Raw genomic sequence first — 26,374 nt, 5'->3', positions numbered from 1 at the left:
AAAAGTTGGCTAACTTTTTCCAAAAGCAATATTTTAACTGTTTGGCCACAAGTTCACCAGTGTCGCTTTCTCTAATTTTCCTCCCAAATGAAGAGAAAGGCTGGTTAGGCAAATTGAGAAGCATCCATTGTCTGGTGGTTCCAACAGCATCCATTCATTTCTATGGCACTTTCAAGGGACAGATAAATAAAGTCCTAATGGAAATGTGCCACTCCCTGCTTTGTTGGTTTACATTCACTTGGGCAGAATAAGCCTAGGCCTACCCAGAGAAAAGGATAAAGAGGTGGAACCTTAAGGCGATACAGTGGATTTGCTGTTTGCTGTTTGGCTTTAAAACCTGGGGGATTTTTCACAAACGAAAGAATGGTTCAAGTCCACTCTTACTTTCTGTGCTCTGCATGCTGTTCTATTAATTTAGCCCAGTCCAAATCATGAGTTTAAAAGTATTCAGGCAGAAATAACTCAGTGATACACTAATTAGCCATGCTTTGTTTGTACAATGAGAAAAACAACACAAAAGCTTTCCAGTTTATTCTTACCAAAGAAATAGAAAAGATAGAAAGACAAACGGGAGCCAGGTATTTGTACAAACCTAAGACACATTCCGAAGGAATAATAAAATACAAAAACAAAGACTGAGAGATAAATAAAATAAAGGGTTATTGATTTAGACCATAATTTAACAATTAGGCACCATATACCCTCTGAGTAAGATGCTGGTATTTCTGTTTACATTACAAAGATTTCTAACGTGGAAGGGGGATATTGAAAAACAAACCTCTTGATTAAAAACATCTTTTTCACAAAATAAATATATATAATTTTAAAAGAAGAAAAACCACCTACTACTGTCATCCATGAACCTTGCTAAAGCTGGTGTTCCTGTGTCATTCCCATCTCCTCTTTTTGTAAGCTGTCTTCATGGAATAAAGTATTCTAGTTTTTCATGCAATTTACAGGGAAGACTCTTGATTTTTCGAGTGACCGCATTTGTCTCACAAATATTGGCCTGGTGTTGGAAACTGAAGATAAGGGATCAAGGTAGAGAACGCTGCTTCTGGCTTCAAAACTTGGTGCTTGTAGTTGCAAATAAAATAATAATAATTAAAAAGCTTCAGACCTGTAAAACTGAGCTCTCTTCTTGGGAGTTCCATATTTTCCCTTGGCAGGTTGGAAGATAATTGTGCAAGTCTTTTGGAAGATTTCACAGGATTTTTTCTTTAAGGCGTCTGATAGTGTTACTTTAAGGCTCAAGATATCCTTGCTTTTTCTTTCATCTTTTTTCTCCCCGTATTTTATTTCCATGCTAGAAAAATAGAAGTCTCTTTCCAAATTCCCACAATCATGTTAATGGGCACTTCTTTCCTTTTGTCAAAATTTCATTTTCCTTGATTTTTAATGCACACATTTTAGTCTCTAAAAATGACTGTTAACTATAGAAAAATACCTCTGACAGCAGGGAAAAAAGCTAAGGCATATTCTTTTGCTAAGTGTGGTTCAACTGTCCCCATCCCACCCACCCACCCACTCCCCAAAAAGGAAAAAGCAGTTTTTAAAAGTTTCTCTAAAAACAAGTATAAATTCCATCATATTGGTAACAAATCATACACAATACATACTAAAAATATTTAAAATAGAGAATATTCCTCACAGAGGAATACTTTTGAGTTTATATTTTTTCATATTTTTTTGTTTTTAGTTATTGTTAAAAAATAATTAACAAGTTCATACCTATGCAAGCTAAGCTGGCTGTTTGAAGAAAATAAAAAAAAACCTGCCTTCAAATCAAAGTATTTAGTCCATCATGGAATGTTTCTTGACTAAGAATAATCTGGTCAGTTTTGAAGGGCTGCTGTAGTGCACAATGCATTCTGGGATGTTTTTTCCTCTCTTCCATTCACTTTTAGCTTAAAAATATTTTTGTAAGTCTGGGGAATTGACACCATCCTTCAGAACTTTATGGTCTGGTGAGCTGCGTGTAGACTGGCTGTTCCCAGTGTTGTGGGCTATGGGTTTGAGGAATGGAAGGTACCCCCGTAGTGTCTGCAATTGGGGTGTACATGGGCCTCTGGGCGGGGTTCATGTAAGTGAATGTAGAATAAAGGCTGGAACTCTGGCTGGCAGCATGGCTGTAATAGGTATTGGAGCTCTGATGGTCTGTGTAGTCATACTGGGAGCGAGTGATGGTCGGGTAGGAAGAGCCATAGTGCTGGAGATTGAAGGAACTGTAGCTGATCTGCTGAGGTGAATGCTGCTGTTGGTCAGTGTAATGGCTGGGACTGAGCTGCTCGGTCTTAATATGCGTCCTCTGCTGAGGCTGACCTGGTTCACTACTCAGGGTGGTGAGTGTGTGCTGCGGCGGCGGTGGGGGCGGTGGTTGTGGCTGAGCTTGGGAGGGTGGCTGCTGAGAAGGTGGCGGCTGCTGCTGCTGCTGCTGCTTCGACATCCAGACATGCCCAGTGGCTGCTGGGGTAGCTGTGGTGCTACTGATCCCGTAGCTGCCTGTGTAGGTGACTTGGCCAGGCTGACCATGGGTGACTGGAACTCCTGGGTGGCCATTGGGTGGGAGATACTGGTCAAACTCATTAACATCAAAAGTCTCAATGTTAGAGATGACGTCACTGCTGAGTTCCCCAATGTCCACGTCTCGGAAGTCAATATGGGGCGGCTGTCTTCCTCCTTCCTGCAGTGGGCGACCTTCCCGTTTCAGGTCCTGCTTACCAGGCTGGACATCTGTTTTGGGAGTGGTAGGAGGAGTAGGTGGTCCTTGAGATTGCCCTGTAAGGAATACAAAGGAGATAGTAGTTGTTACAAAGGGGACAGGTTCTCTTTGATGCCTTTGAAGTCACAGGGCAAGCAAGCCACACCTGGGTCTCTTTCCCTTCTGATAACAGGCACAGCCAGAGGGCCATAAAACTCCCACCAGCGGCCACTTTTAATGAGCAGAAGGTGTTGCATGGCAGTGATAACTTAGCTAAAGATTAACTCTGGCTGGATGCAAAGGAGACGATGGAGAGCCTGCCAAAAAGAATGAAGTACCAATGCAGATTGTTGCATGTAGTTGAAAACTGGCTGCTTTATAAGGCTACAATAACAGGTGTTTATAGTTTATAAATGATGGTAATACACTGAGATGAAAACTAAGATTAGTACTATTGGTGGAATGGCTCAGCAAAGCAATTAGTTGACAGGATGACCTATTTGAAGACCTGTCTTGTAGGTACACGAAAGCTATTGCCTTCTCTCAATAGCTATCTAGCTCTTTTATGTTTCCTTGGCAAACTGCTCCAGAAAAGCACCAGGCTGCTAACTGGACTGCCTTTAGAAGACCTGTCCACACAGGATGTTCTTCCTCATCTTCTCCAAGGAGGGGAAGTTGGCACACTCACCAGAATGCTCTCCAGGTGAATGTACTTCACTCATGCTGGATGAAGACTGGGGCGAATCTGCCTGCAGGGCCTTGAAGATAGCATTCGGAGAGATGTGGGTCTGCTCCGATCCTTCCTCTTGCTCAGCCTGTCCGTTTTTCACGGACTTTCTCCTTCGTGGCTGGTACTTGTAGTCTGGATGGTCTTTTTTATGTTGCACTCTCAAGCGTTCAGCCTCCTCCACGAATGGGCGTTTCTCGCTCTCATTCAATAACCTGAGCAATAAAAAAAGCCATGCATTGGTTGATTAAGTTCTACCCAAAGCTTAAGCTTCCTGATTTTACTACTTAGAGCACGTTCGATTTGCTAGAAATTTACCCTACGTTCTTGCCACTGCACCTCTAGGCCAGCTGCAGGCAGCTGTCAGAAGACCCAAACTTGGGTAGAATGAACTTCTGATAATGCAGAGGACAAAACATATGATGTATAAAATTCAATATAAAATGACAGGCACCAGGAAAAGCAGCCTTTAGCAGTCTGCTATTCCTGAATTTCCCTCTGGGTAGAAACACACTGCAAACTTTCCCAGAACCTCTTGCAAGAAAGAAAGAAAAAAAAAGACTTAAACCACTCCTTTCCCAGCAATTCTTCCAATCACTCTGGAGCCTTATTCCCTTCCCCGCAAGAAAGAAGACACACAATAGCAACCAGTCTTCTTTTCTCATCCTACTCAAACACTATAGACACCTGCACATAAGCAACTTCAGCCACAGCTCAGATACCAGGATTCCTCAATTTGGGGGATTAACATCTAAACTCACCCCAAGCATTCTGCATCTACAAAAGTGGCTCCCTTAGTCGTCTTTTTTTTGCAAGTCATTAGCTTATGCTTCAGCCAGGTGACTCACTTTCTCTTTTCTCCTGCCTCCCCACCCCACGTTTCTCTTGCTAGTCATTCTTCCAAGCCAACTTCTTATTGGTTGTCGCTTGCTAATTTGTGCCAATCATCATTACACCCAAGATGTGCTGTTCTTCTCCAGAGTGGGGCTCAAGTTATTAACTTTGTCATTTCTGTTTTTTGTTCAACCCTAACTCAGCAGTTTCTACTCTTTGCCTCTCCCCTCCGCCCCTAAAACAAAATTAGACTGGAGGAGAGAGAGGAGGGGGGGGGGCAAGGTTTTGGCCCCAGATCCCCTTTTTGAAAGAGAGTCCCGGGCAAAGCTCAGAGACCTCCTCATCCGTGCGCCCAGGCTCGCCCGCCTGCCTTCCTGCCCAGTTCCAGCCTCCTGCCATCGGACAAGACCAGTGGTCCCCAATGTGGGGCCCACACCCCAGGGGGGGGGTGCAATTTGATTTTTAATGGGGGCAATTTGAACTTTGTTTAAAAACCAGGTTAGTGGCCTTTTAGGCTTCCTCCAGGTGAGTAGAGTTCACTTTTTGAGTAAAGTAAGAATTAGATTTTTACAGGGGGTGTTGGCACCAGGATTTTAGAGATGCTTAGGCTCCTGCGAGGCATCCCTCAGGAATCCCAAGCCGTGGCCCCAAAGGAGCTCCGGGCGAGCCATCCAACCACCCAAGGCAGCCGCTCTAGCGCTGTCCACTTCCCTCTGGCAGAGATTGCACGGTCCCCAAACTTGGCAACTTTAATTCTGGGAGTTGGAACTCCACAAGGCTTAAAGTTGCCAAGTCTGAAAGACCTCTGCCAGTGCAAGCCTTCGCGCCCTTTCCCGGGAGCAGCCCCGAGCCGCTTCCTGGCCGGCTGCCCTCGCCCCAACTTTACCTCCAGAGCTTCCCCAGCGTCTTGCTCAGCTCGGCGTTGTGCAGGTGCGGGTACTGGTCGGCCAGCTTCCTCCGCGCCGCTTGAGCCCACACCATGAAGGCGTTCATGGGGCGCTTCACGTGGGGCTTGTTCTTACTGGATCCGTTCACCCGGACGGGCATGGGCACCAGGGTCCAGTCGTAGCCCTTGAGGACCTGGCTGACGGCTTCCCGGATGCACACCGGGAACTTGTCCTCCTCGCTCTCCTTCTTCAGGTCCTGGTCGCTCTTGGGGAAGGTGTTCTCCTGGGGCCTGGTGTTCTCGGCGTCCGAGCCAGAGCCCGAAGGGCAGGGGGACCCCGCGGAATCCTCCGACATGGTCGGGCTGGGAGCGCCGGACAGACACTTCTCCTGCTCTTCGGTCATCTTCGCGAAGGGGTCGAGGAGATTCATGCGAGAAAAAGGGCGAAGGCAAAAAATATAAGCGGGCGGGAGCAGGGGGGGGGAATAAAACAAGAAAAAAATGGAGGCGGAGGGGAGAAAGGGGGCGGGGGAGGAGAACGGGGAAGGGAGGGGGGGCAAGAGAGACGTCTCTTTTAAGACAGGAGTGGAGAGGAAAAAGCCCGCGCGCGCGCGCCCCACGGGCTAAAGCGTCTCGCGCTCCTAGCGCCCAAAAAAAGAAAAGAAAAAAAAAAGCCGCGGCGTTTGCAGAAAACTCGGCCGGCGGGCGCGCTTAGCGAAGTCGCCGCTGGAGGAAAACCCGCTCTCAAGAAGCGCGCATGTGGACTGGCTTTTCCCGCTCCGTCCGAAGCGGAGTCGGTGAGAGGCGAAAGTTGAACGAGGCGGAGAGAGAGAGAGAGAAAAAAAATATTTCCCTGTTGAAAGAAGGGAGACGAATTCCTCGGCTTGAGAGTGCCGGTGTGTCTGTCTGTGTGTGTGTATGTGTGTGTGTGGAGAGAGGTGGGGCTCGCGAAAAGTCGGAAAGGCTCCCCCGAATCGTCTGTTGCGAGGCTCAACCTCGGCTCTCCTAACGCTCACTTGCGGCTCTCTTTAATAAATACCTCGCCTCTGCTCCCATTTCGTCGTAGAAACGCCAATGGCAGCCCTGGCTGGGAAGGGCTGGCACGACGGTGATTGGCTGGAAAAGTTTTTTTTTTCCTCCCTCTAGAAAGGGAGGGGGCGCCGAGGCGAAGGGAGGTGTGTGTGTTTGTGTGTGTGTGTATGTGTGTAAGAGAGAGAAAGTTGGTCGCACGCTGCAGTTGGCTCTTTGTACTTTCCCAACTGTTGCGGGAATTGTGATTCCTCCCAGTAAATTTCTCCTTGCTTTTTTTTTCAACCCCCCCCCCCCCCAACTCTATCGATCGAAGCAGATCTTTGGAGGTTGCTTGCAAAGGGGAAGGAAGGGCTTGACGTCTAGCTAGCAGAAGTATCTTCTTTCTTCGACCTCCCGGTTTTTTGGGAGAAAGAACTTGCTTTTTTCTGTCTCTCACCCTCCCCCCCTCCTCCTCCTCCTCCTCCTCCTCTTCTTCCTCTCCCCCCCCCCCCAAGTCAGTGGTTTGTGACTCATTCTCCTAGGGGAGGGTTTTGTTTTGATTTTGCTCATCTTAATGCTTCGCTCGTGCTGAAAAGTTTCAAGGCGAAGAAGGAGACGACGCGCTAAGCTGCCGTTCGCGGGACTTGGGGTATAGTGAGAGGGAGAGGAAGAAAAAACTAGATACTTCTTAAATAAGGCGACCTTTTTTAGTCATTTAGAATAACCTTCCTAAACAAGCGGTTAGTAATTTACCACGCTTTGTGCAAGTAAGACTAATGGCCTTTTTTTTTCTTTTTTAATAAAAGTGTTTAAATGACAGCTCAATCTCCTCTAAACGAAGTTATCAAAAATGGTCCCTTTTATAGAAGCTATATGACCAGACTTCCCTTTCAGGCTGTGTTGACTAAGCATTTGTAAAGTAAAAAATATAGCAGGTATATACCTAGGTTAGACTTCCGATTTAACTTGGGAATTAACCTTCCTTTGGATCCAGTAGGACTGAGTTAAACCGCACAGAACGCGGACTGCCTACTTTTAGGAAATGGGAACAGACTATGCTTGCAAAGGGAATATAGATCATAATCAGAGGCGCGGGTTCTTCTTCTTTTAAGCCAAGTCCTTTCTATTAAAGATCTGAGTTTGCTTATTGAATGTATTGACAAACTTCAGATCAGAGTGTATATCTTGCCCTGACCTCCTTCCCTCAGAGAGGCGAACAATTTTACTAAATTAGTTGTAAAGGCCAAGAAAGTCGTCGCTGATTTCAGAGTGAGCTTTTAAAATTAAGGACTGATCCCCGGAATATTTTTCTTCTTCTAAAATTAATTGAGGCAGAGGAGGAAAAATAGGCCACTGACCAGACAATTAAGTTGTCAGTGCAGAGCCCAGGATAAGTGAGGCGGAAAAGTAAAACGAAGCAATCTGAAAAGTCAAGATGGCCCAAAAAGAAACAGGGCGCACTTGGTGATGGATTGGCCTCTTGATATAATCGCCCTTTCATCGAGGCTGGAAAGACAACACGGGCATCTTCTGCAAACGCAAGGTCTCTTAGGGACCCCATCTACGATGGGCATTGCTTCCCGCATTGTCGATTCTTTAAATCATTAGCTGTCGTGTTGTCTTGCCTGGGAGGACAGGCGCCTTCCCTTTCCTTGGCTTGGCTTGGCTTGCGCTTTTTCCACTCTCCTTTCAGTCTTGGTTTTTTTTTAAAAAAAAACTTGGAATTTTAACAGTTATTTCTATATAAACAAATCACCTTTGCGGCAGATAAAGTGTAATTCCCACTTCTATCCAGAGGGGGCGCCATAGGCTCAGAAACTAACCGCCTTAGTGCTTATGTTAGAGATATTTCTTGAAGGTTGTTAAAACGCGCGCACACGCACACTCGTATACATGCAGAACACGCCCCCTCCCCACCGCGCACACTAAAACACGGATTAAGTCTCGGGCGATTTCATCAGTCAGCCTTCAATGTCATCTATTTTCTTTTGCCCCGTTTGCGATTCAAGGATGAAATGAATGAAATCTGCTGATGAAATCGCATTAAAGTCAATGCAAGTGATAAACTTATCAAAGGGCTTTAGAACAACGGGGCAGTTCTTGCTCTCAAATATGTTTATAAAGGTGGCGGTGGCGCTGATGCGGAGAGCGGAACTTCCCCCTGGCTCTGGCTACTTCAAATCACCTCTCCGCGCCCACCTCCCACAATTTTCTCAGGTGTGCACAGTGGCTTCTTTGCATTATCATCCATTTACCACGCACCCGCCTTGCATTTAAGACTGCAACGTAGATATGCACAACATTGATGCACAATTGTGTATCAGTAGGAAATATAGACACACAAGGTGCCCGGTGAAGACGGCCATAATTATTTACCTCGGAATAAATCTCGTGGGAAAACAATTTGGGCAATAATTCTGAGGAAACGCAGCGCAATACTAAGGTGGAAAACGTTTGGTTGACCTCAGTGGGTCTCATTTGCCAGATTAGGTGGCGAAGTAGCACATAAACCTGTGTTTCTCCCCTCCGAATTATTTGAAGGAAAGCCATTTTTGAAATCCAATCCCTCCCGGTTGCCAAAAGATGCTTATTCACTCCCTCCACCCCAGTGCGCCAAGTGAGGTCGGGGTTGAAAGGGAAACGCGCAGCCGTTTCCCGCAATCCCGAGAGAAGAGAGCGAAGGAAGGCAGCTGCCTTGCCGTCCCGAGTGAGAACGGGTGAAGCAACTGCCTGCCGCAATTTGCCTGCACATCTTAGCTTCTCCGAGCCTGAACCAACTCGCGGACGTTTCAGCCGGACATTTCTTAAGAGAGATGTTCGGTTTCGAGACACTGCAGTCCTAAACTGAGATTGCTCTAGTTTGGCTAATTCGTTTCACAGACTGCAGAGGTTAGTTTCTTAGGTGCATTTAAAAAATCGTTTCACACGACCCTATGATTAAAGTATCACAATTCCCATTGTAATATGATCGCCATTTACATCAATACAGGGAAACATGAAAGAGTGCCCTGTTTGAGGTTTGTTTTCGTCCTGTCCGCTTTTTTTTTTTTTTTTTTTTTTTGACCTGCGCTCTGCTCTTCGCTCAACGTCCATACTGGGGCGAGAGTTTACACAAGCTCCGACTTTTTTTAAAATCCCCGTAGAACGGAGTTGCTCCCTTGCAAAGGCGATTTGCATTGACTCCACGGCCTCTCTGATGAATCCGCGCGCAGCTCCAATTCCCAGTTGTCTGCGTCGGAACTCGGCTTCTCCTCTTCCCTCTCCTCTACTCCTGTAGCTTTTGTGCTGCTAGACCGTTTCCAAAGGCCACGTATTTAGGAGATTATGCGTTTTTTAAAAAAGAAAATCTCACAACGGACTGAGTGATCCTAATATCCGATTGAATATTCTATTTAGATGGGGGGGGGGATTGTTTTAAAAGGTTTGAGTGAGGTACAGAATATAAATGGTGAGATCTGTTTCTTTAATCATCACGCCAATATAGAAGTGTCTCCCCGACCCACTATATTTAACAATTAACGGGTGGGTGGGGGGAGTTAACCGATCGATGAGGGAATAGGAAAGGGAGAAGCTTTCACAAGGGAAAAAAAAAACACCCATGAAGTGAATCAATTGCTTTGTATATTTTTTGCAACATTTAACAGTACTTTTCAGTTTGTTTCCCTAGTTCAGAGGGAAACAAACGATCAGTTTGGCACCATATTTGCCAGCAGTTAATTATTGCATTCCGTTTAAATCTTAGTCCTAAATGCCACCGGGAAGGCTAATTCTCTTCTTTCGTTATGACTTTAGGGCACGAACACTTTCCTTTAACGGAGAAGGTGGTTGTGAGACTGGAAGCAAGAATTATTGTTCAGGGCTTCTTCGGCGGGGCAAAAAGATTCACTTGTGTCAAACTAAAAACATTTCTCCCGGAAAAGAAAAGGGGAAAAATATCAGACTTTGTCGAAAATTAAGAGATCGGGAAAACTAGGTAGTTTTGCGCATTTATACCGAATAGGCAGGAATAAACAAAAACAAATTGTTTCGTCGAACGACGTTATGAGAAGCAAGCGACTAAGGCTAACTGTCTTCGTTCTAAAATATCAGTTGCCCCAAAGCAGAAGCAATATGATCGCGATCACATCTCCATCCCTGTCTATGGATCTATATTTCTACCCACCCATAAACTTCATTTTAATCTGATTGAGCAATAATAATAATAAAATGGGTTTTGGAATCATCCCCTATACCAATAAAGAGAGGTCATGTAAACCGTGCCATTATCAATGCTTTATATTTGGACTTCCCCGATGGCTGCGGAGATGGATCGCAACGGCTATTGTCTTTTGATTCTCCCCTTTTATTCCTATGTCTTTACAGCCAATTTGGAAATAAGGGGAAAGTATCGAGTTTTCTGAGAAGTTGCATTTTCAAAAAAGCGGCGCGGGGGAAGAAGGGGGCCGGCGGCTTTATCCTCGATCGCATTGCTACCCTAAAGTTTTCGGAGCGCTTCTTTGACGCGCTACCGGAGGAGGGGGGTCGGGAGGGATGGTTAGGACCGCTACGGGTGCAGATCACGCGAACCTAGGTCCAAGCGGGTTCGTCGTTGCTAGAAAAAACCCGACACCTCTTGGGGGTCCTTGCGAAGTGCTATATATTGGCATCCCGGGCTAGATTACGAGTTTCTGGAGTTACGTGCAGGATTTGCAAATCCAGCATCCTCCCCCCCTCGCCGCCTCCTTCCCTCCCCCGCGCTTCCCAAAAACTTTTTTTTGTAACGCGTCCCGTTCGTTCCCTTGGGCGCGCTGAGCCCTCGGGCCCCCGAGCTGTTGTTTGCAAAGCGTGATGTCACCCACAAACCTGCGGTGACGAAGCGGCGAGAAGGTTTGAAGCAAAAAAGAGCCAGACAGCCAGCCGGCGCTGGGGGTGGATGGGTGGGTGGGGGGAACACCGCCGTGGAGAGAGGCGCGAGGAAAGTTTTTGGTGGGGCGATGCCGGTGGGGAGCTGGGAGCTCTGAGCCGCCGCGGAAGGAAACTCCGATTTTTCTAACGATTGTAGTGGCCACTGCTCTCGAGACATCAAAGGCATCTATGTTAGAGACGCACTGGAAGCCCTTTCGAAACACACGCAGGCACACAATAGGGAAGAGAGGATCCTGGATTTTGCTTTATGCAAATCTCGCCTAACTAATGCATTTCACCACCGCCAACCCCACCATCCCAAAACACCTCACATCGGGATAAAATAATTCCGTTTGTTTCCAAACCATGCAAATCCACTTTTAAATAAAGTGTGTGATAGGAATCAATTTTTTTTGTTTGTTATTGGAAAAGCTCACCTTTAATCCGTTAAATTGCTTTTATCAAAGGCATTTTACCCATGTCAGTTCCTTTCATAATGTTTTATTTATTCCACCCACCTACTCCAGCGAAGATCCACGGAAATACTGGAGGTTGGATGGAAATCCAAAGGCTGTGATTTCCTTGTGCGCAGAGAAAAGTTTTTAAATGTACCCAAGAAGCGATAGTATTTCCATTAGATACTTTAAATTGTTCTAATTTCAGAAGGCTAGAGGGAGGAATATATTGTACATCCTGATATCCCTCATTCCCGTTTCTTAATAAAAAGAAGGACAGATATTTGTTCCAAGTACTCTGAAAAAGGGGCAAGAGCTAATATCTTAAAATTGAGCTTTTATGCCTTTCACAGTTGACACCACTATAAACAGAATTGACTCCAGTTTTAGTAAGCAGTGAAGAGCGGCTCAGCCTTACATCTTGCCAGCCAATCGAAAGATAGACAGTGAGTGAGCAAGTGCTCTTTGTGCTTTACTATAGTGAAGAAAATTTGGCTGGCTGGTGTTGTTAGACTTGTGTAGAAATTACCTATCATAGAACAATTTCTGTTTATGAGATCCTGCTCATCCTTTGTTTGGCTGAGCTTCAGGTAAAGTTCCTTCCTTAGGCTCAGCTCTAGTTAATCAAAAAGGTAAAGACACCCGATAAGTCAAGCTTTACCTCTGGTGACTTGCTGCACAAAGTTATAGGTTAATTGTGGGAGAAATTAAAGGGTGATCAAAGAGACATCTGTAATTGAATGCTGATCTCTGGATGATGGGCAGTAAGCTGCTGCCAATAGTTTTTGACTACCCACAGTTTAACATTTAATAGTTAATAGGAAGTCATTTAATTGTAGGGATTATTTTAAAATTGATATTTAAAACAAAACATTGCAATGCCTTATACTGTCATCTCCTACTCCTGGTATTTCCCTTTCTTTTTTAAATGGTTGTCTTTGACCAGGCCTGGTTTTAATAGCCATTTTGAGAGTTTAGTATTCAAATCCTGAATCAAGGGCAATAATTTCTTTGACCACCCTCTGTATAATAAGCCTATTGATGGTGTAGGGTGAGCCATTGACTCATCTTCCCTCTGTTGTTGTTCCATTTAATTTTACTTGGGGCTTAACTTGGAGTTTCTACCTGGTTTTGATTAACGGGTTAGTGATGAGGTGCTAATAAGAAATGCTGCAGATCCCCAAATCTGCAATGTTGTCCACTTCTGATTTAAATTTTCAAGTTCCACTATGCAGTGTGTTTGCTCCCCATCTGAACATCCAAACTGTTTCTCTTTGTCATATAATATATGTGGGTATATGCATAATTTTGTATGTATTTATTTTGTCATGTTTATGTAATGTATATTAGAGGTGGTGACTCTTTGAGAGCTGTATGCAAAATGAAATTTCATTTTGATGTACGCTGATTAGTGTACATTCAAAGTGACAATAAAGTTAGTCTAAGTCTAAATCATCCATTGTGGCTGCTTGTCCTGCAAGGCGCTGAAAATCTAGCTCAGTCATAATATCCATCACCACAAGTTTGCCAATATAGCAAAAGAGGTTTTTTTTCCTGCTTATTTTGCATTTTGATGCAGAAAGAAATAGTGAATTATAGTTACCTGACTTGTACATGTGCATGAGCATCAGTGGTGGGATACGATGGGCCTACCGGTGCCTGCTGGGAGCACCAGGTACTGTTCCGGTATGGTGCTCCGGAGAGCCCACCTGCTCGCCCACCTGCTCTCCTTACCTCTATTTGAGCCGACCGGGGCATTTGCGCACACACAAGGGACATACAGCTGGAGCGTCGTGGGCAGTGGATATGCATGTGTGCGCTGTGCGCATGCACTTGGTGGATGCCCGGCCCCTTTGCAGCGTATTTGTTGCAATAGGAGTCAGAACCCACCACTGATGTGCATATACATGTTCATACCTATAAGTATACATATACATATACATATATGCATGTGTGCATGTCTATGCAATAAATACTATGCTCAGGTATACTCAAAAGCTGCCCAAGGAGGCAGATTCTGAATGTAAGAAAATTAGTGAAGTGGAATAATTTAGGATTCTGGAGAGAAAGGTTTTATAGAAGTAAATTATTCTACAATGAATTCTAGTATGCACCAATTAACACCTATAAAAACCCTGGAAATTATTTCTTTGATATATTTTCTTAGCCGTTTTGGCCACTTAGTTAAAAAAAGATTAAGAAAGACTTTTGCATTACAATAATTTCAGTAGGATGATGAATCGCATGCTAAACATTTTACTACACTGCAACATTTTGCTGCACTGAAAGATACTTAATTTGCATTGGAGTATAATTCCAATTTCCAACAATTTCTAACCCCATTAAAATTGTGCTTTCAAAAGCCAGATCCTCTCATTACCTTTTTCTGTATTTATTTTTAAGAGATATAAATAAGGTTGCAGTTGCACTTCTGTGGACGTAGAATGATATACAAATAAAACAATAAGTTTTATGTCTTGATTTTATACATTTAGAGAAAAGAGTCACAATCCTTGATTCATTCATTAAAAACACTACTTTGTATTTCCATCTCCCAATTTGGTAACCTCCAAAATTCCCAGCCATGTTGGAAAAGTTTGCTTTCTATGCATAATATCAATCCCCCAAATTATTTTACTTCTTGTTTTGTTATATTCAATGTTTTCTGCATTATGTTAAATAAATGCATTTTTAAAAAACCCTCTCTTTTAAAATTAAGGATCAAATTTAATAACAGTTACATATTTATTATATTTATTTCACAATGCCACAGTATGGCTACCAATTTGATTTGCACTTCTGCAAAAATATGATTTTCAAATATTGAAAAAAACAACAACAGTTATAATTCAAAAGAAACAACTTCACCATTTAGTAGCAAAAAGACTAGTGCATTCTATGTAAATGGTTTCTCTTGAAAAAAAAAAGAAATAATGCTGTACTCACTTACCTGGAAATCTCCCTTGAACTCTGTAGGAATTTACTTGTGAGTAGCTACACTTACCGGTAAGTTTTTTTCTGTGAGGAGGGATCTCAGCATGAAACAGACAGAGTCAGTAGAATGGTAAATAAAGAGCTAGTGAGGGATTTTAATCTACTTCTTGTAAGCAAATCAGAACTCCAGTAAGACTGATGTGTAAACTCAAGGGTTATAACATCACACTGATTCTATCAGAAAACTTTCTTATTGAGGATTTTTGAACAGTTCTAGTGCCTTTTTGTCAGAGTTTGTAGGAGCTGTAGATTATCTGAATGGTTTAAAGGAAATCTAGTACAGCAACATCATTATCAGACATTGAGATAAACCAATGTGCTTTCTCCAGGGTTTCTTGTTTTTACATGTGGTGGCAATATACACTGTGAAACTGAATAACTAATTTATGGAGGTTTAGTAAAATTTGTCTATAGGTTTATCCTATTTTCTGCTTCTTTCCTGCTTATAAATAATCCATTTGTCAGATATTTGAAATTTGCAAATATGTTTAATACAGATAATTTATTCCACATGATGACCTAACTGAATTTGTACCGTAAAACAATGAATTGACTAAAACAAATAGGCAACATTGCTTCTTTAATAGACGCTATATAGTAAAAGGTAAAGGTAAAGGTTCCCTTCGCACATAAGTGCTAGTTGTTCCTGACTCTAGAGGACAATGCTCATCTCCATTTCAAAGCCGAAGAGCCAGCACTGTCCAACGATGTCTCCGTGGTCATGTGGCCGGCATGTCTAAATGCCGAAGGTACATAGAACGCTGTTACCTTCGCACCAAAGGTGGTCCCTATTTTTCTACTTGCATTTTTACATGCTTTTGAACTCCTAGGTTGGCAGAAGCTGGGACAAGTAATGGGGGCTCACTCCGTTACATGGCACTAGGGATTCAAACCACCGAACTGCCGACCTTTCTAATTGACGAGCCTTGGCCACTGAGGCACCACGTCCCTAGATGCTATATATATTGTAGTAAAACTGAACTAAAAGTGATTTCCTTTCAGTTCAGTTTTAGTACAATATATATAGTGTTTATTTTTTAATGACCACCTCTTGGGACTATGTTTCTTGAATCAAAGGCTTGTGTTGTACTTACCATAGTAAACGTGAGTTTCCTATGGATTGTTTTTAGTTACAGTAGTCTCAGCCAATGGCTTGGAGAACCTCTTGACCAGCAAAGCAAACTGTGAATATGGTGATGGAATTTAATGAAGGAAAGAACAAATCAAAAGGGTGGATATTAAGGCAAAACCAGCAGGAACTTGCTAGTTACTAGGTAGGATTGCTTTCTTCCCAGAAGAATATGCTAAACTAAATGTACCTGTTGCAACACAGGCTTGATTCCTTACTGGAGGAGAAGATGAAATGATCAGAGACCTTCTTCTTCAGGTCTCATTTAGAAAGATGGAAGAGCCCACAGTTATTGCACAGAGAGATTCCACAGAAGCCCAGAAAAAAAAGAGCCTTCTGAGAAGAACAGGGCACATAAAGTTACATAGAAACAGAGAAAATAGGAGAAGGGTATCAACTGGTTAAAAACTGGTCAGCAAGAATAATAGGATGCTTGGAAGAGGCCTGAAAGAGTAATAGAATGGATTCTTGGGAGGCTCATAAGGAGAGGGGAAAATATATTTTGGCAAGAGGCGTGCAAATCTGACTTGGAGGGATTTAAATTAAAACTGAGGGGGGGGGCGGGAATTGCTGGGCCTTAGGAATATGGTGGCATGTGATAAGGAGGTATGAAACAGGAAATGGTATCAGAAATCTTCAAAACATGATAGTGAACATTGATAGTTTCCAGTGTTTGTAAACAAAGGGCCTGAAAACAAATGGGGTGGGACTGAGGTAATGAAAGTCCTAATATGGAAAAACAAATGTGATATTTATCGTCATACAAAAGTGATAATTATCACATAAGATGATGGGATGAGAGTCACAATTAGAAAGTAGAACTTGAAGGATACAACCTACTCAAAAGAAATAGATCCAGCAAAAAGGGATCTCCCTCTCTCTCTCTCTCTCTCTCTCTCTCTCTCTCTCTCTCTGTGTGTGTGTGTGTATACGTGTGTGTACGCATGCATGTATTAAGGTAAGATCGAAAAAAGTAGGAAGCAAAAAGGATATTAACATGAGAACTTACTATAGACACTTATCCAAGCAGAACATGAGGACAATAAATGTTTTTTTTAAAGGGCAGGCTATAGCAATAATGGGAGATTTCAACCAACTTGAAATCTGAAGGAAAACTAACTCAGCCAAGCATGGAAGGCTCAAAAAAATTTCTGATCTCTCTTGCTAACCACTTCATTTTGCAGAAGTGGAAGAATAAATTAAAAGTCAGTAATTCTGGATTTAATCCTGACAGAGAAGTACTGGTCGATAGACAAAAGGTGTTAGACAACTTGGGGAGAAAAGGAACAACTTCATTGAGGACTTCAAGACAACACAGTCAGAAGAAACTGATGAGGTTATCTAGTTGGGTAATAAAACATCTGCAAACAAACTGCCAAAATCAGAACGCCAAAAATGCCACAAACTGAGATTAGTTAGTCAAGTATCTCAGCCTTCAGAGAGACCAAATTTATTGACTTCAGCTGCAATGTAGGTATGCTATTGTTACAATTTCTTAAATCATAAGTTAAAAGGAGAGGGGATCCTGAAAACAAAAACGAGAAAAGCTTCAAGATGCCTATGTGGATGAATAAAGAGCTTACTAACCAGATGAACACAAATGGAAATTAGGAAGGTTAACATTTAAATGAGGTTAATCTGGAGACGAAAGCAATTTAAGAGGAAAAGTTTGGGTAGGGCGTATTAATAAAATAAGTCTGAAGGAACATTTTTTCTTAAATTATTAGATTTTACAATTGATATATCACTCTAGGTTGGATTGTTAAAATGAAAAAAATAATTTAAAAAAACTTTGGAAATGTAAGGAATGTGAATCCTTTTTTTCACATTATAAAGTATAATAATATTGGAAAATGATTTATTAAAGAAGGGAACAAATTCTGAAAGTTGCAATACCATTGCAACCTCAGATTTTCTTACTAAATTTCACTAAGACATATATCTTTTCGGTATATACTGAATTGGCATTGCAGCAGCTACAAGAATTATATACAATTTTCCAATAAAAATCCATTTATTCTCTCTTTGGAAGAATGTTTAATTAAATTGTGGGAATATGATTTGATGTCTAGAAATTTGAAAAATAAATGCAATATAGAGTTTAATTTTAATTGGAAGCCATTCTTGGGCTGCAATTTTATACATGGAATTGCACCATGTCCAAAATCTAGATTTTAAAGTGCATGTCTTAATTTGCTATAAAATTCATAGCATTAATTTAATGCTTGATTTAATATTTTATGGTCTTATATAATGAAATGAGCTGTGTCAAACAAATATTTTAGCTGTAAACTCAATATCTCAATAAATCTCTTACAATAAAATAAGATTCTAATGATCCATTAGAAAATGAAATATACTGTATAGCTGTACTTTTGAGTCACCTTTTGACCCCTGGAGACCACCTGGGCAAGTCCCTGTTATTTCTCTATGTCTGCCTGATTTTCAGTCTATTTCAGAATAAAATAAAATTATACAATGGCAAAATAAAAGGTGCCAAGCAAGCTATTAATCTGTTGCATAAAAAAGTTAGATAAGTAATATCAGGTCATATGGAAAATGTAAAGCTACTTAACATATTCTTTGCATCTGTCTTCTCTCAGAGTCCTCACCAGATTTTTGTTGTTTTTCAATGTTTTATGTTTTAACTGATTTTGTTTTATAGTTTTTACCATGATGGTTAATGGTTTTAGCTGCAGTTTTATTCTTTGATTGGTAGCTGCCCAGGGATGGCTGAAAGATGGGCGTCTATATATACATTTTAAATGAAGAAATAAAGTAAAGCTCTTCCTCACATGTTCCAGGAAAGGAAAAAAAGGAAAAACAGTTCAGAATTGTTAAAATATGGAAAGAATGCACATTGTAATCTTATATAAATTTGTGTATCGAGGAACATATGAATTATATTCCGGGTTTATGAAATACCTGATAAAAGTGATCATAGAATTGATGCCTGTAATCACTGAAAACCCTTGGAAAACTTGTGAGCTGCAGAAATTGGGGAAGAGCCTGTGCTCTTTTAATATTCAAAAAGGAGAAAAGGCTTCTAGTAGTGGTAGGGCTCTAGAAGAGCTCAAATAAATTAATCTGGTGCCTGTCCTGGTCAAGAATAGATAATCAAGCTTTATGAGAAAATAAAAGGAGAGTATTTGTAGCTCAGTGGCTAAGATGCTGAGCTTGTCGATCAGAAAGGTCGGCAGTTCAGTGGTTCGAATCCCTAGTGCTGCGTAACGGAGTGAACTCCCGTTACTTGTCCCAGGTTCTGCCAACCTAGGAGTTTGAAAGCACATAAAAATGCAAGTAGAAAAATAGGAACCACCTTTGATGGGAAGGTAACAGCATTCCGTGCACCTTCGGTGCTTAGTCATGCCCGTCACATGACCACGGAGATGTCTTCGGACAGCGCTGGCTCTTCGGCTTTGAAACGGAGATGACCACTGGCGCCTAGAGTCGGGAACGACTAGCACATATGTGCGAGGGGAACCTTTACCTTTACCTATTTATAGCTCAGGGTTGAAATGAGGAGTCCATGGTGCTCGCTGAGCTTGTTTGTTTCTTGCAGACATTTCACTACCTTAACTAAGTAACATCATCAGTGCTGATGATGTTGCCTAGTTTGGGTAATGAAACATCTGCAAGAAAACAAGAAAGCTCAGAGAGCACTAAGGAACCCTCAATATGTGGGGATGGGGGGGGGGAACTACAATTCCCAGGACCTAACATGTAATTTCTGAAGAACAAATATGGTAATAACAGATGAATCTTTCCTCCCCCCCCCTTTTTTTTTTTTAAAATTAAATGACAAGGTAAATAATGTGGTCAGCCAAGTAACGGATCTAGATATACAGCTAGTCCTCGACTTACAACCGCAATTGATCGCACAATTTCTCTTGTTAAGCAAGGCAGTTGCTAAGTGAGAGGTGCCCCATTTTAAAACCTGCTTTGCCACGGCTGTTAAGCGAATCACTGCAGCTGTTAAGAGAATCACCTGATTGTTAAGCAAACCTGGTTTCCCCCATTGACTCTGCTTGTTGCAAGCTGGCTTGGGATAGTTGCAAATGAGGATCACATGGCCTGGGAACAGTGCAACCAACATAAATACATGCCGGTTGCCAATTCTTGAAATTTGATCATGGGGATACTCTGATGGTTGTAAGTCTGAAAAACATGTCATCAATCACTTTTTTTCAGTGCCGTTGTAATTTCAAACAGTCACTAAATGAATGGTTGTAAGTCGAGGACAACTGTAATGTATCACTCTCATGATGTCCTTGTGGGACAAGGAGGAGGAATGTAGCTAAATATTACTAGGTCAGATCCAAATGTTTCTTTTAATAGTTCTGCATCATGTTGGAATGAAATATTTGGTGAAATCTCCAAAATCTTCATCCTTGACTCACTGCTATTCAACTTCTTTATAAATGGATTGGAGGATGAAATGGAAGGGATGCTTATCAAATCTGTTTAAGCCATTAATCTAGGATTAGTTAATGATTTAAAGAACAGCATCATAATTAAAAATGACCTTGGCAGTCTTATGGTAGTCTTAACAGGCTCAAACCAGTGTCCAACAGGATAGTTTTCACTTGTGACCAGCCTTTTGGTAGGAAACATCAAACGCATAATTAGGAAGTGGGAAGGTTTGATTTTTGGCAATGCAAATGATAATCTATGAGTACCAGTGTCCTACCAGCAGAACATGAGCAATTCCTCTGATGCAACAGCACTCCTGGCCCGCATTAACCAAATCATTGAATTTGGTTCACCAGTGGCAATCATTCCATTATACTTGCTGCTGGCTAGACCGTATTTGCAATGCTATGTCAATGGATATGGAGAAGCTGGAGTGAATTCAAAGGAGAGTTACAAGGATGATAGAAGTTCTGGAACTTATTACCTATGAAGAATTGTGAATGGAGTTTGGCTTTTTATAAAAAATAAAGACTGAGTGAGATGAGGTGATAGTGATGTACAACTATATAACAGTCCCAGTAAACTGAGATTCTGTCAACATAATGAAATGTGTGTCGTGTGGCATGTAAGGTTTTGCATCTTACATGCCCTTGTGAATCATAATGGCTTATATATAAAAGGATTTTGCATTATGATAGGATGCACATTGATTATTTTCCCCTGTAGAGGTCCATGTGAAACACTGTGATGGGCAGGAAGGGGTATTCTCTATTGAAAGTGAAAGCAGGGTATGGACCAGAGGCCCAATTAAAAGAAAGGAGCTTAAGGCTAAAGGATTTTTCTAAGCTTTTAGATAGTGAAGTCGTCTTCCTGGAATAATTGTTGACTTCCCACTGCTGAGGGTTTTCTAATGGGGACTGGGTGGCCACTTCTCAGAGACAGTTTAATGGATTTCTGTGCTGAACAAGAGTACTGGATTCTACTTTAAATACTCCTTCCAACTAATAAATTCCATAATTCATTCTAACCCGCTTTGCTGCAATTTATTTTCTTTAGAATGAAAAGTTGTCTTCAAGCTGACATAAGGATGCATTTAAAATTCTTCAATGAAACTTTAGAGGGCCAAATAGTAGTGCCTCAATGATTTTTTTTAAAAAACTTGAATATATAGGTGTGCAAAATTCTGACAATCCCCCCACTCTACACATGCACTTAAAGCAAGCTTTGAAGAGGGAAAAAAATTAAAGTGTTTTGCTTAAATATTTCCTCATCTTTGTTGATCTCATTACTTTCCACAATTCCCATTCAGAGCATTTTGGTCAGTGTTCTAAGATGTAAACAATGACGCCAAGCAAACTCTTGACCATGCTTTCTGCCTGAATAAGCAGTGAATCCTAAGCACTTTATAGAAAAGGAGAAGTACAATATTTTTCTTAATATTCATCACATTGGAACTTTTTTTAAACTTAAGAAATGCATGCATAGAATCACTTGCCTAAGTAAACCTTCCTTTCTTCTTTCCTTCTTTCCTCCCTCCCTCCCTCCCTCCCTTCACTACGGACTTTTTGGAAACAAAATGTAAAAGATAGGTTTGTCAGCAGAAGCAAGCAGGTGCTCTGAACTACAGCCTTAGTTATCTTTCCACTGGAAATATTCGGCTTAGCCTAACAGCAATTGAACACCAAAGCACCTGAAAAATATTGGCTTTTCTAATCCATTTTATCTTCCATTCAGGCATATTAAAATTTATTCTGATAAGAATGTGTGAATTCATCACATTCAAAACAGCCTGCCAATGAAGACAGCAGAATCCCTTTATTAAACAAAGATGATTGTGTAACGTTCAGGGAGGATAGTCAAGCTCACATTGAACACTTTTATTTTCCTTTCACTTAGATAAAATCAATGGATTATCAAAGCATTCAGATGAAACTGGATTATATTCCCTATTGCCATGTGTCTTGAGAACAATCTGATAAAGCTCTGCCTATTGCAAGTTCAGTGAGTATGTTCACATGTGCGCATAGAATCTACCTGGGCAGGAACTTCCTTAGCCAGCAAGGACCTTTAGACATAAAATTATCTGAATAGCTTGTTCTGGGGGAGTCATCAGCATTGAGATTTAGAGCAAACACAAAAGGAGAACTTCCTTTTTCCAAAACCCCATGGATTCCAGTGTATTTCCCCCACCCCTTAGTTTTCACAATAAGAAAAAATTCTAAGGGATTTTGTGTGTTTGACTCAAAAGGGAGAATTTATTTATAAGCAATCAATAAGAATACCTCTGCAGGGTCATGAATTGATAATTTCATTGCAGTTGCTGAGTTGAAAGGTACTCAGTTTGACTGTTTAAATCTCACTGGTCCCTTTCCATCCCAAAGAGCTTAATCAGGTTTAAATCTTGTTGGGGGAGGTTACAACAACCTTGTTGATTCAACATGATGTTCATAAAAGTTTTATTGGTTTGAAGGGGGTGATCCCTGACTTTCCCAGTATTTAATCACTTTCTCCGTATGGCTGATTATAACATAAACTATTAACAGTCTGACCTAATAAGGGCATATTGGAAAAGGTGAAGCTATAATTTATTTTTCCTGATTTCCCCCCCCTTTTTTTTTTACTAGTTCAGTCATGGTCTAATTTTTATTTAGCATTACTGTATTTATTTTCAGGATTCTATTTGAGTCTATCATTTGACTGCAATATTTTCAATATTCATGCATGAATATGTAAGGAGAATATATATATATCTACTGGAATTCAGAGTACTTAAATTGCAGATAAGTGATTTAAGTCTGAAGTACACGGATTCTTCTCTGTTCAAGAAATTATTACAATCTCTCATCTCAAGCAATTACGAGCGGTTCCAAAATTAAATTATGTTAGCAATGTTGTAAACCAGTCTATTTTACATTATACTATTATTATTATTGCTCCAAGTGTTGATTTTTCTTATATTTTGCAAGCAGCTGTTAAATTATGACATGTACGTCAAAGCTAACATCCTGTGAAAATTATATATGATGTTTCATAGCAGAGATAAATAAATGACAGTAAGTTAAGGCTAGCCATATTCTGTTTAGAAACCAGGCTCGTGTTAAATTACTGCCAGGGAATCGTTCAAATTACATGCCCAAGCGATGGCTTGTGAGAAATCCATCAGAACTGGAAGAGAGAATAGAACAGCCATTCTCTCTACCTGTTTGTGTAGTTTCTTGCTAATGCAGGACAAGCCAGACTGTTTATTTGCAGAAGTAAAGTTGTGGAAATATACTTGCAGAGTGTAATATGGATAGCACGTGTTCCTATGAGCTACCTGAAGTCTGTATCCTAATCGTTTGCAGATGTCTCTGGGTCATTGATTTCCTATGGGCCAAAGAGCACCCCCCCTTCCCTCCCCTTCTAGTCCTTCAAATTAGAGAGAAAGAAAGAAAGAAAAGAGAGAGAAAGAAAGAGCGAGAGAGAGAGAGAGAGAGAGAGAGAGAGAGAGAAAGAAAAAAGAAAGAAAAAGAAAGAAAGAAAAAGAAAGAAAGAAAGAAAAAGTATTCACTACTCAAACTTATAAAATAGTTCATTTGAGTTGCTTCAAAATATGCCCCAAATATCGAATCCTTTGGATAATCTAATGGCCAGGTCCACACTCATTTGGAATAATGATTTATTTTAGAAATAGAAAAATCTGTTCAGAGATTGCTTGAGGTTTGCTCAAGGTGGGGAGTTTGTTTACACATGGAGAATTTGTTTTAAAAACTCAGATTTCTTTACTTCATAATGTGTACAGATTGCCAAGTATATGGCTATGTATGAGTGTAAGGAGAGACACAAATTTATACGCTACTGCTATTTAGATACCACTGGTTTGTATGCAATAACTCCCTATATCTGGACATTTTTTTTCTTAGCTATTCATTAATTCTAGATGATAACACCCATATAGTCCATGATAAAAATCCTTGCCTTTCCCTGGCTGACTGATGAAATTAATCAAAATCTCCAGGGAAAGTCTTTAACAAGCAGTAGCATAATGAAATTAGGACATGCCTAATCAAAAACACCGATTAAAAGAAATATCTGAAGATACTGATAGAGACTACTATTGTATTCAGCATGGTAAACTAATAAGCTTATTAGTTTTTATTATCACTAATAAGCCTGTAGCTTGATAAACTGCCTGGAATTGAGCCTTTTGATTTACAGATTAGTTCATCTAGACCCTTCCTCCTAAAAGCTGCAAATGGCATACGGGATATTTGCCCTCGTCCCAATTTTATTGTTGGAACAAAGTGGTAGAGTAGGCTAGGCTAAAAAAAAAAAAGAGAGAGAGACTAGTTTTAATACCGACTTGAGTTTATCTCTCTGTCACAGAATATAGAATCAGATTGGAATGATTTGTGTTAGAGAATACAGGAACACATTTTGTGTAAGAGCGAATCTCAGTTGTGCACTGCACACCAGTGTGGTAAGATGACAAGGGTTCTAATTCTGCCTCTCCTGGGGTAGATCGTGTGCCTGAGAGCAGTAAATGTTTGTGAGCATATGTGATAAACCCAATGCCCTTTTGCTTGCAGGCATACCTATGCCCATAAGTGGAAAATAAAAATATGATTGTATAGTAGAGGAAGATAGGTCCTGGCAGTACTGTGGACAGATAGCCTGGTGTAGTCTAAAATTTTAGGTTTGAGCAGCCCCTTGCCCTTGGAGTGCTACTGTTGGAAAGCTCAAAACATCTGGAGCACCCTAGTTTTCCTTCTTTTGACCTAGGCTGGTCCCAAGACACACACACTCTCTCACTATTTTAGAAAAAAGTTGTTGAGACAGTAATGAACTGAATCTAATAATGGTCTTCTAATTCACAATTTATCATACTCTTAAATTTGAGCTACATTTATGTTTTTCCCCATTTTCATAGCATTTAGAGCTGTAGCTGCAGATGCCTCCGATATACATGAGCTCGCACACACATACACATTCACCAACATATATTTGTTCGGCTGTGTCCTTTCATGCCATCTAATGTTTTAATAGGTGGAGAATATTTTATTCAAACAAAAGGAGCAAATACCGTATCTCCAAATAATGACAGGGAAGAAAAGCAGCAAATATATCATTGCAGCTTCGATCAAAGGAGGACTCGTTGCTACCCAACTTTTGCAAAAACGTGCACATTTATTCCTACGGCTTGGGAGCTATCCCAAGCCCTAGGATAATCAAACATGGGTTTACCTAAGAAGTTTGCACAGTCAAGTTCAGATAAGTAATACTTTGGCACAATCATGGTTCCTGCCTGGTTTTATTGTGTCAGGTGTCGCAGATACCTTTCCTAGACATTCCTCTGAAGTGGAATAACCTTATATCAGAAATATCTGTTATGAAAATTGCAAGTCCCTTAAACTATGATAATTATAAATGCAAATGTGGCATATGATGCTACATAACACCAGAGAATATAAACATTTTAAAGAGGGAGCATAGATTCAGAAAGAAAAAAAACATAAAGCCTTATTGAGGACTCAAAACAATTCAAATATACATTATTTCAGCAAGCTGAATACCAAAAATGGTACAGGGATCAATAGATCGTTATTTCTGTCCTGCAGAAGAGTGGCGATTGACCAAAATTGTCCATATAATAATTTGTAGATCGGCAATCTGAATTGGGATTATCAAGGATTGCAGCTTTCATATTGATCTCCAACACATAACAGTTCTAGATCTACACAATTTTTTCAAAAAAAGATTTTTAACGTACTGTCCCAGAGGAACGTATTAAAGGGGGAAAATGTCCTACCACCCTCAAGGCTTTTTTAGATGAAAGATCTCTCTGAATGAAGGAACGAAAAAGGGATAGAAAGAGCACCCGGGATGGGGGAACATACCTTGACAAGGAGGACTTTGGTCTTGCAATTAGGAAGCTGGCCTGCCTAAATGCTTGTTTGACAAGAAGGGTCTGAAGGAGGAGTTCCTGCATGCTGTGTTTTAAAACATGCTTCGAAACTACTTGGGATTATTCCCTCACAAAGCTGTCCCCAGGTAGTTAACATTCACCAAAATATTGATGACAGTCACCTTTCCTGCCAGTGCTTATCTGAGTCGAGTTGAGAAGCAGCTTGGCAGAGGCTGAAAGGATCTATTGTATTGCCTTTATTTTTTAGAAGAGAAAGGTGGGAGGGGGGGAGAGAAGGAGGGGGGGCTGTATGAGTACAGATTGGAAACAAAGGAAGAATTTGGCTCTTTTCTTGCTATGACAGGTTCATGAAGACATTCCTTGAAAAACATCTTATTATTTTGCCCTCAGAAATTGCCTGGCAGTGTCAAACGTTGCTTTAGCTGGACCTGAAGG

The 26,374-nt window shown here is 41.0% G+C and overlaps 1 protein-coding gene across 2 annotated transcripts; it reads right to left on the bottom strand.

Annotated features, from left to right (window-relative positions):
* Positions 1-516: 516 nt before the first annotated feature.
* Positions 517-26,045, bottom strand: SOX9 (SRY-box transcription factor 9). Of its 2 annotated transcripts, XM_081939213.1 has the most exons (4): positions 25,911-26,045; positions 5,149-5,552; positions 3,390-3,643; positions 517-2,778 (listed from the first exon to the last, which is right to left on the bottom strand). In XM_081939213.1, exons 2-4 carry the CDS (start codon positions 5,550-5,552, stop codon positions 1,958-1,960), a joined length of 1,479 nt encoding a protein of 492 aa, XP_081795339.1. In that variant the 5' UTR covers positions 25,911-26,045; the 3' UTR covers positions 517-1,957. The 2 variants fall into 2 exon arrangements, with proteins under 2 accessions (XP_081795339.1, XP_081795338.1); XM_081939212.1 differs by lacking the exon at positions 25,911-26,045 and having other exon boundaries at positions 5,149-6,595.
* Between the last annotated feature and the right edge of the window lie 329 nt (positions 26,046-26,374).

Source organism: Natrix helvetica (assembly GCF_964273705.1).
Source record: "Natrix helvetica genome assembly, chromosome: 1".
NCBI lineage: Eukaryota > Metazoa > Chordata > Lepidosauria > Squamata > Natricidae > Natrix > Natrix helvetica.
Note: the sequence above shows the minus strand (reverse complement) of the source record. Positions and strands in the feature narration are given on the sequence as shown.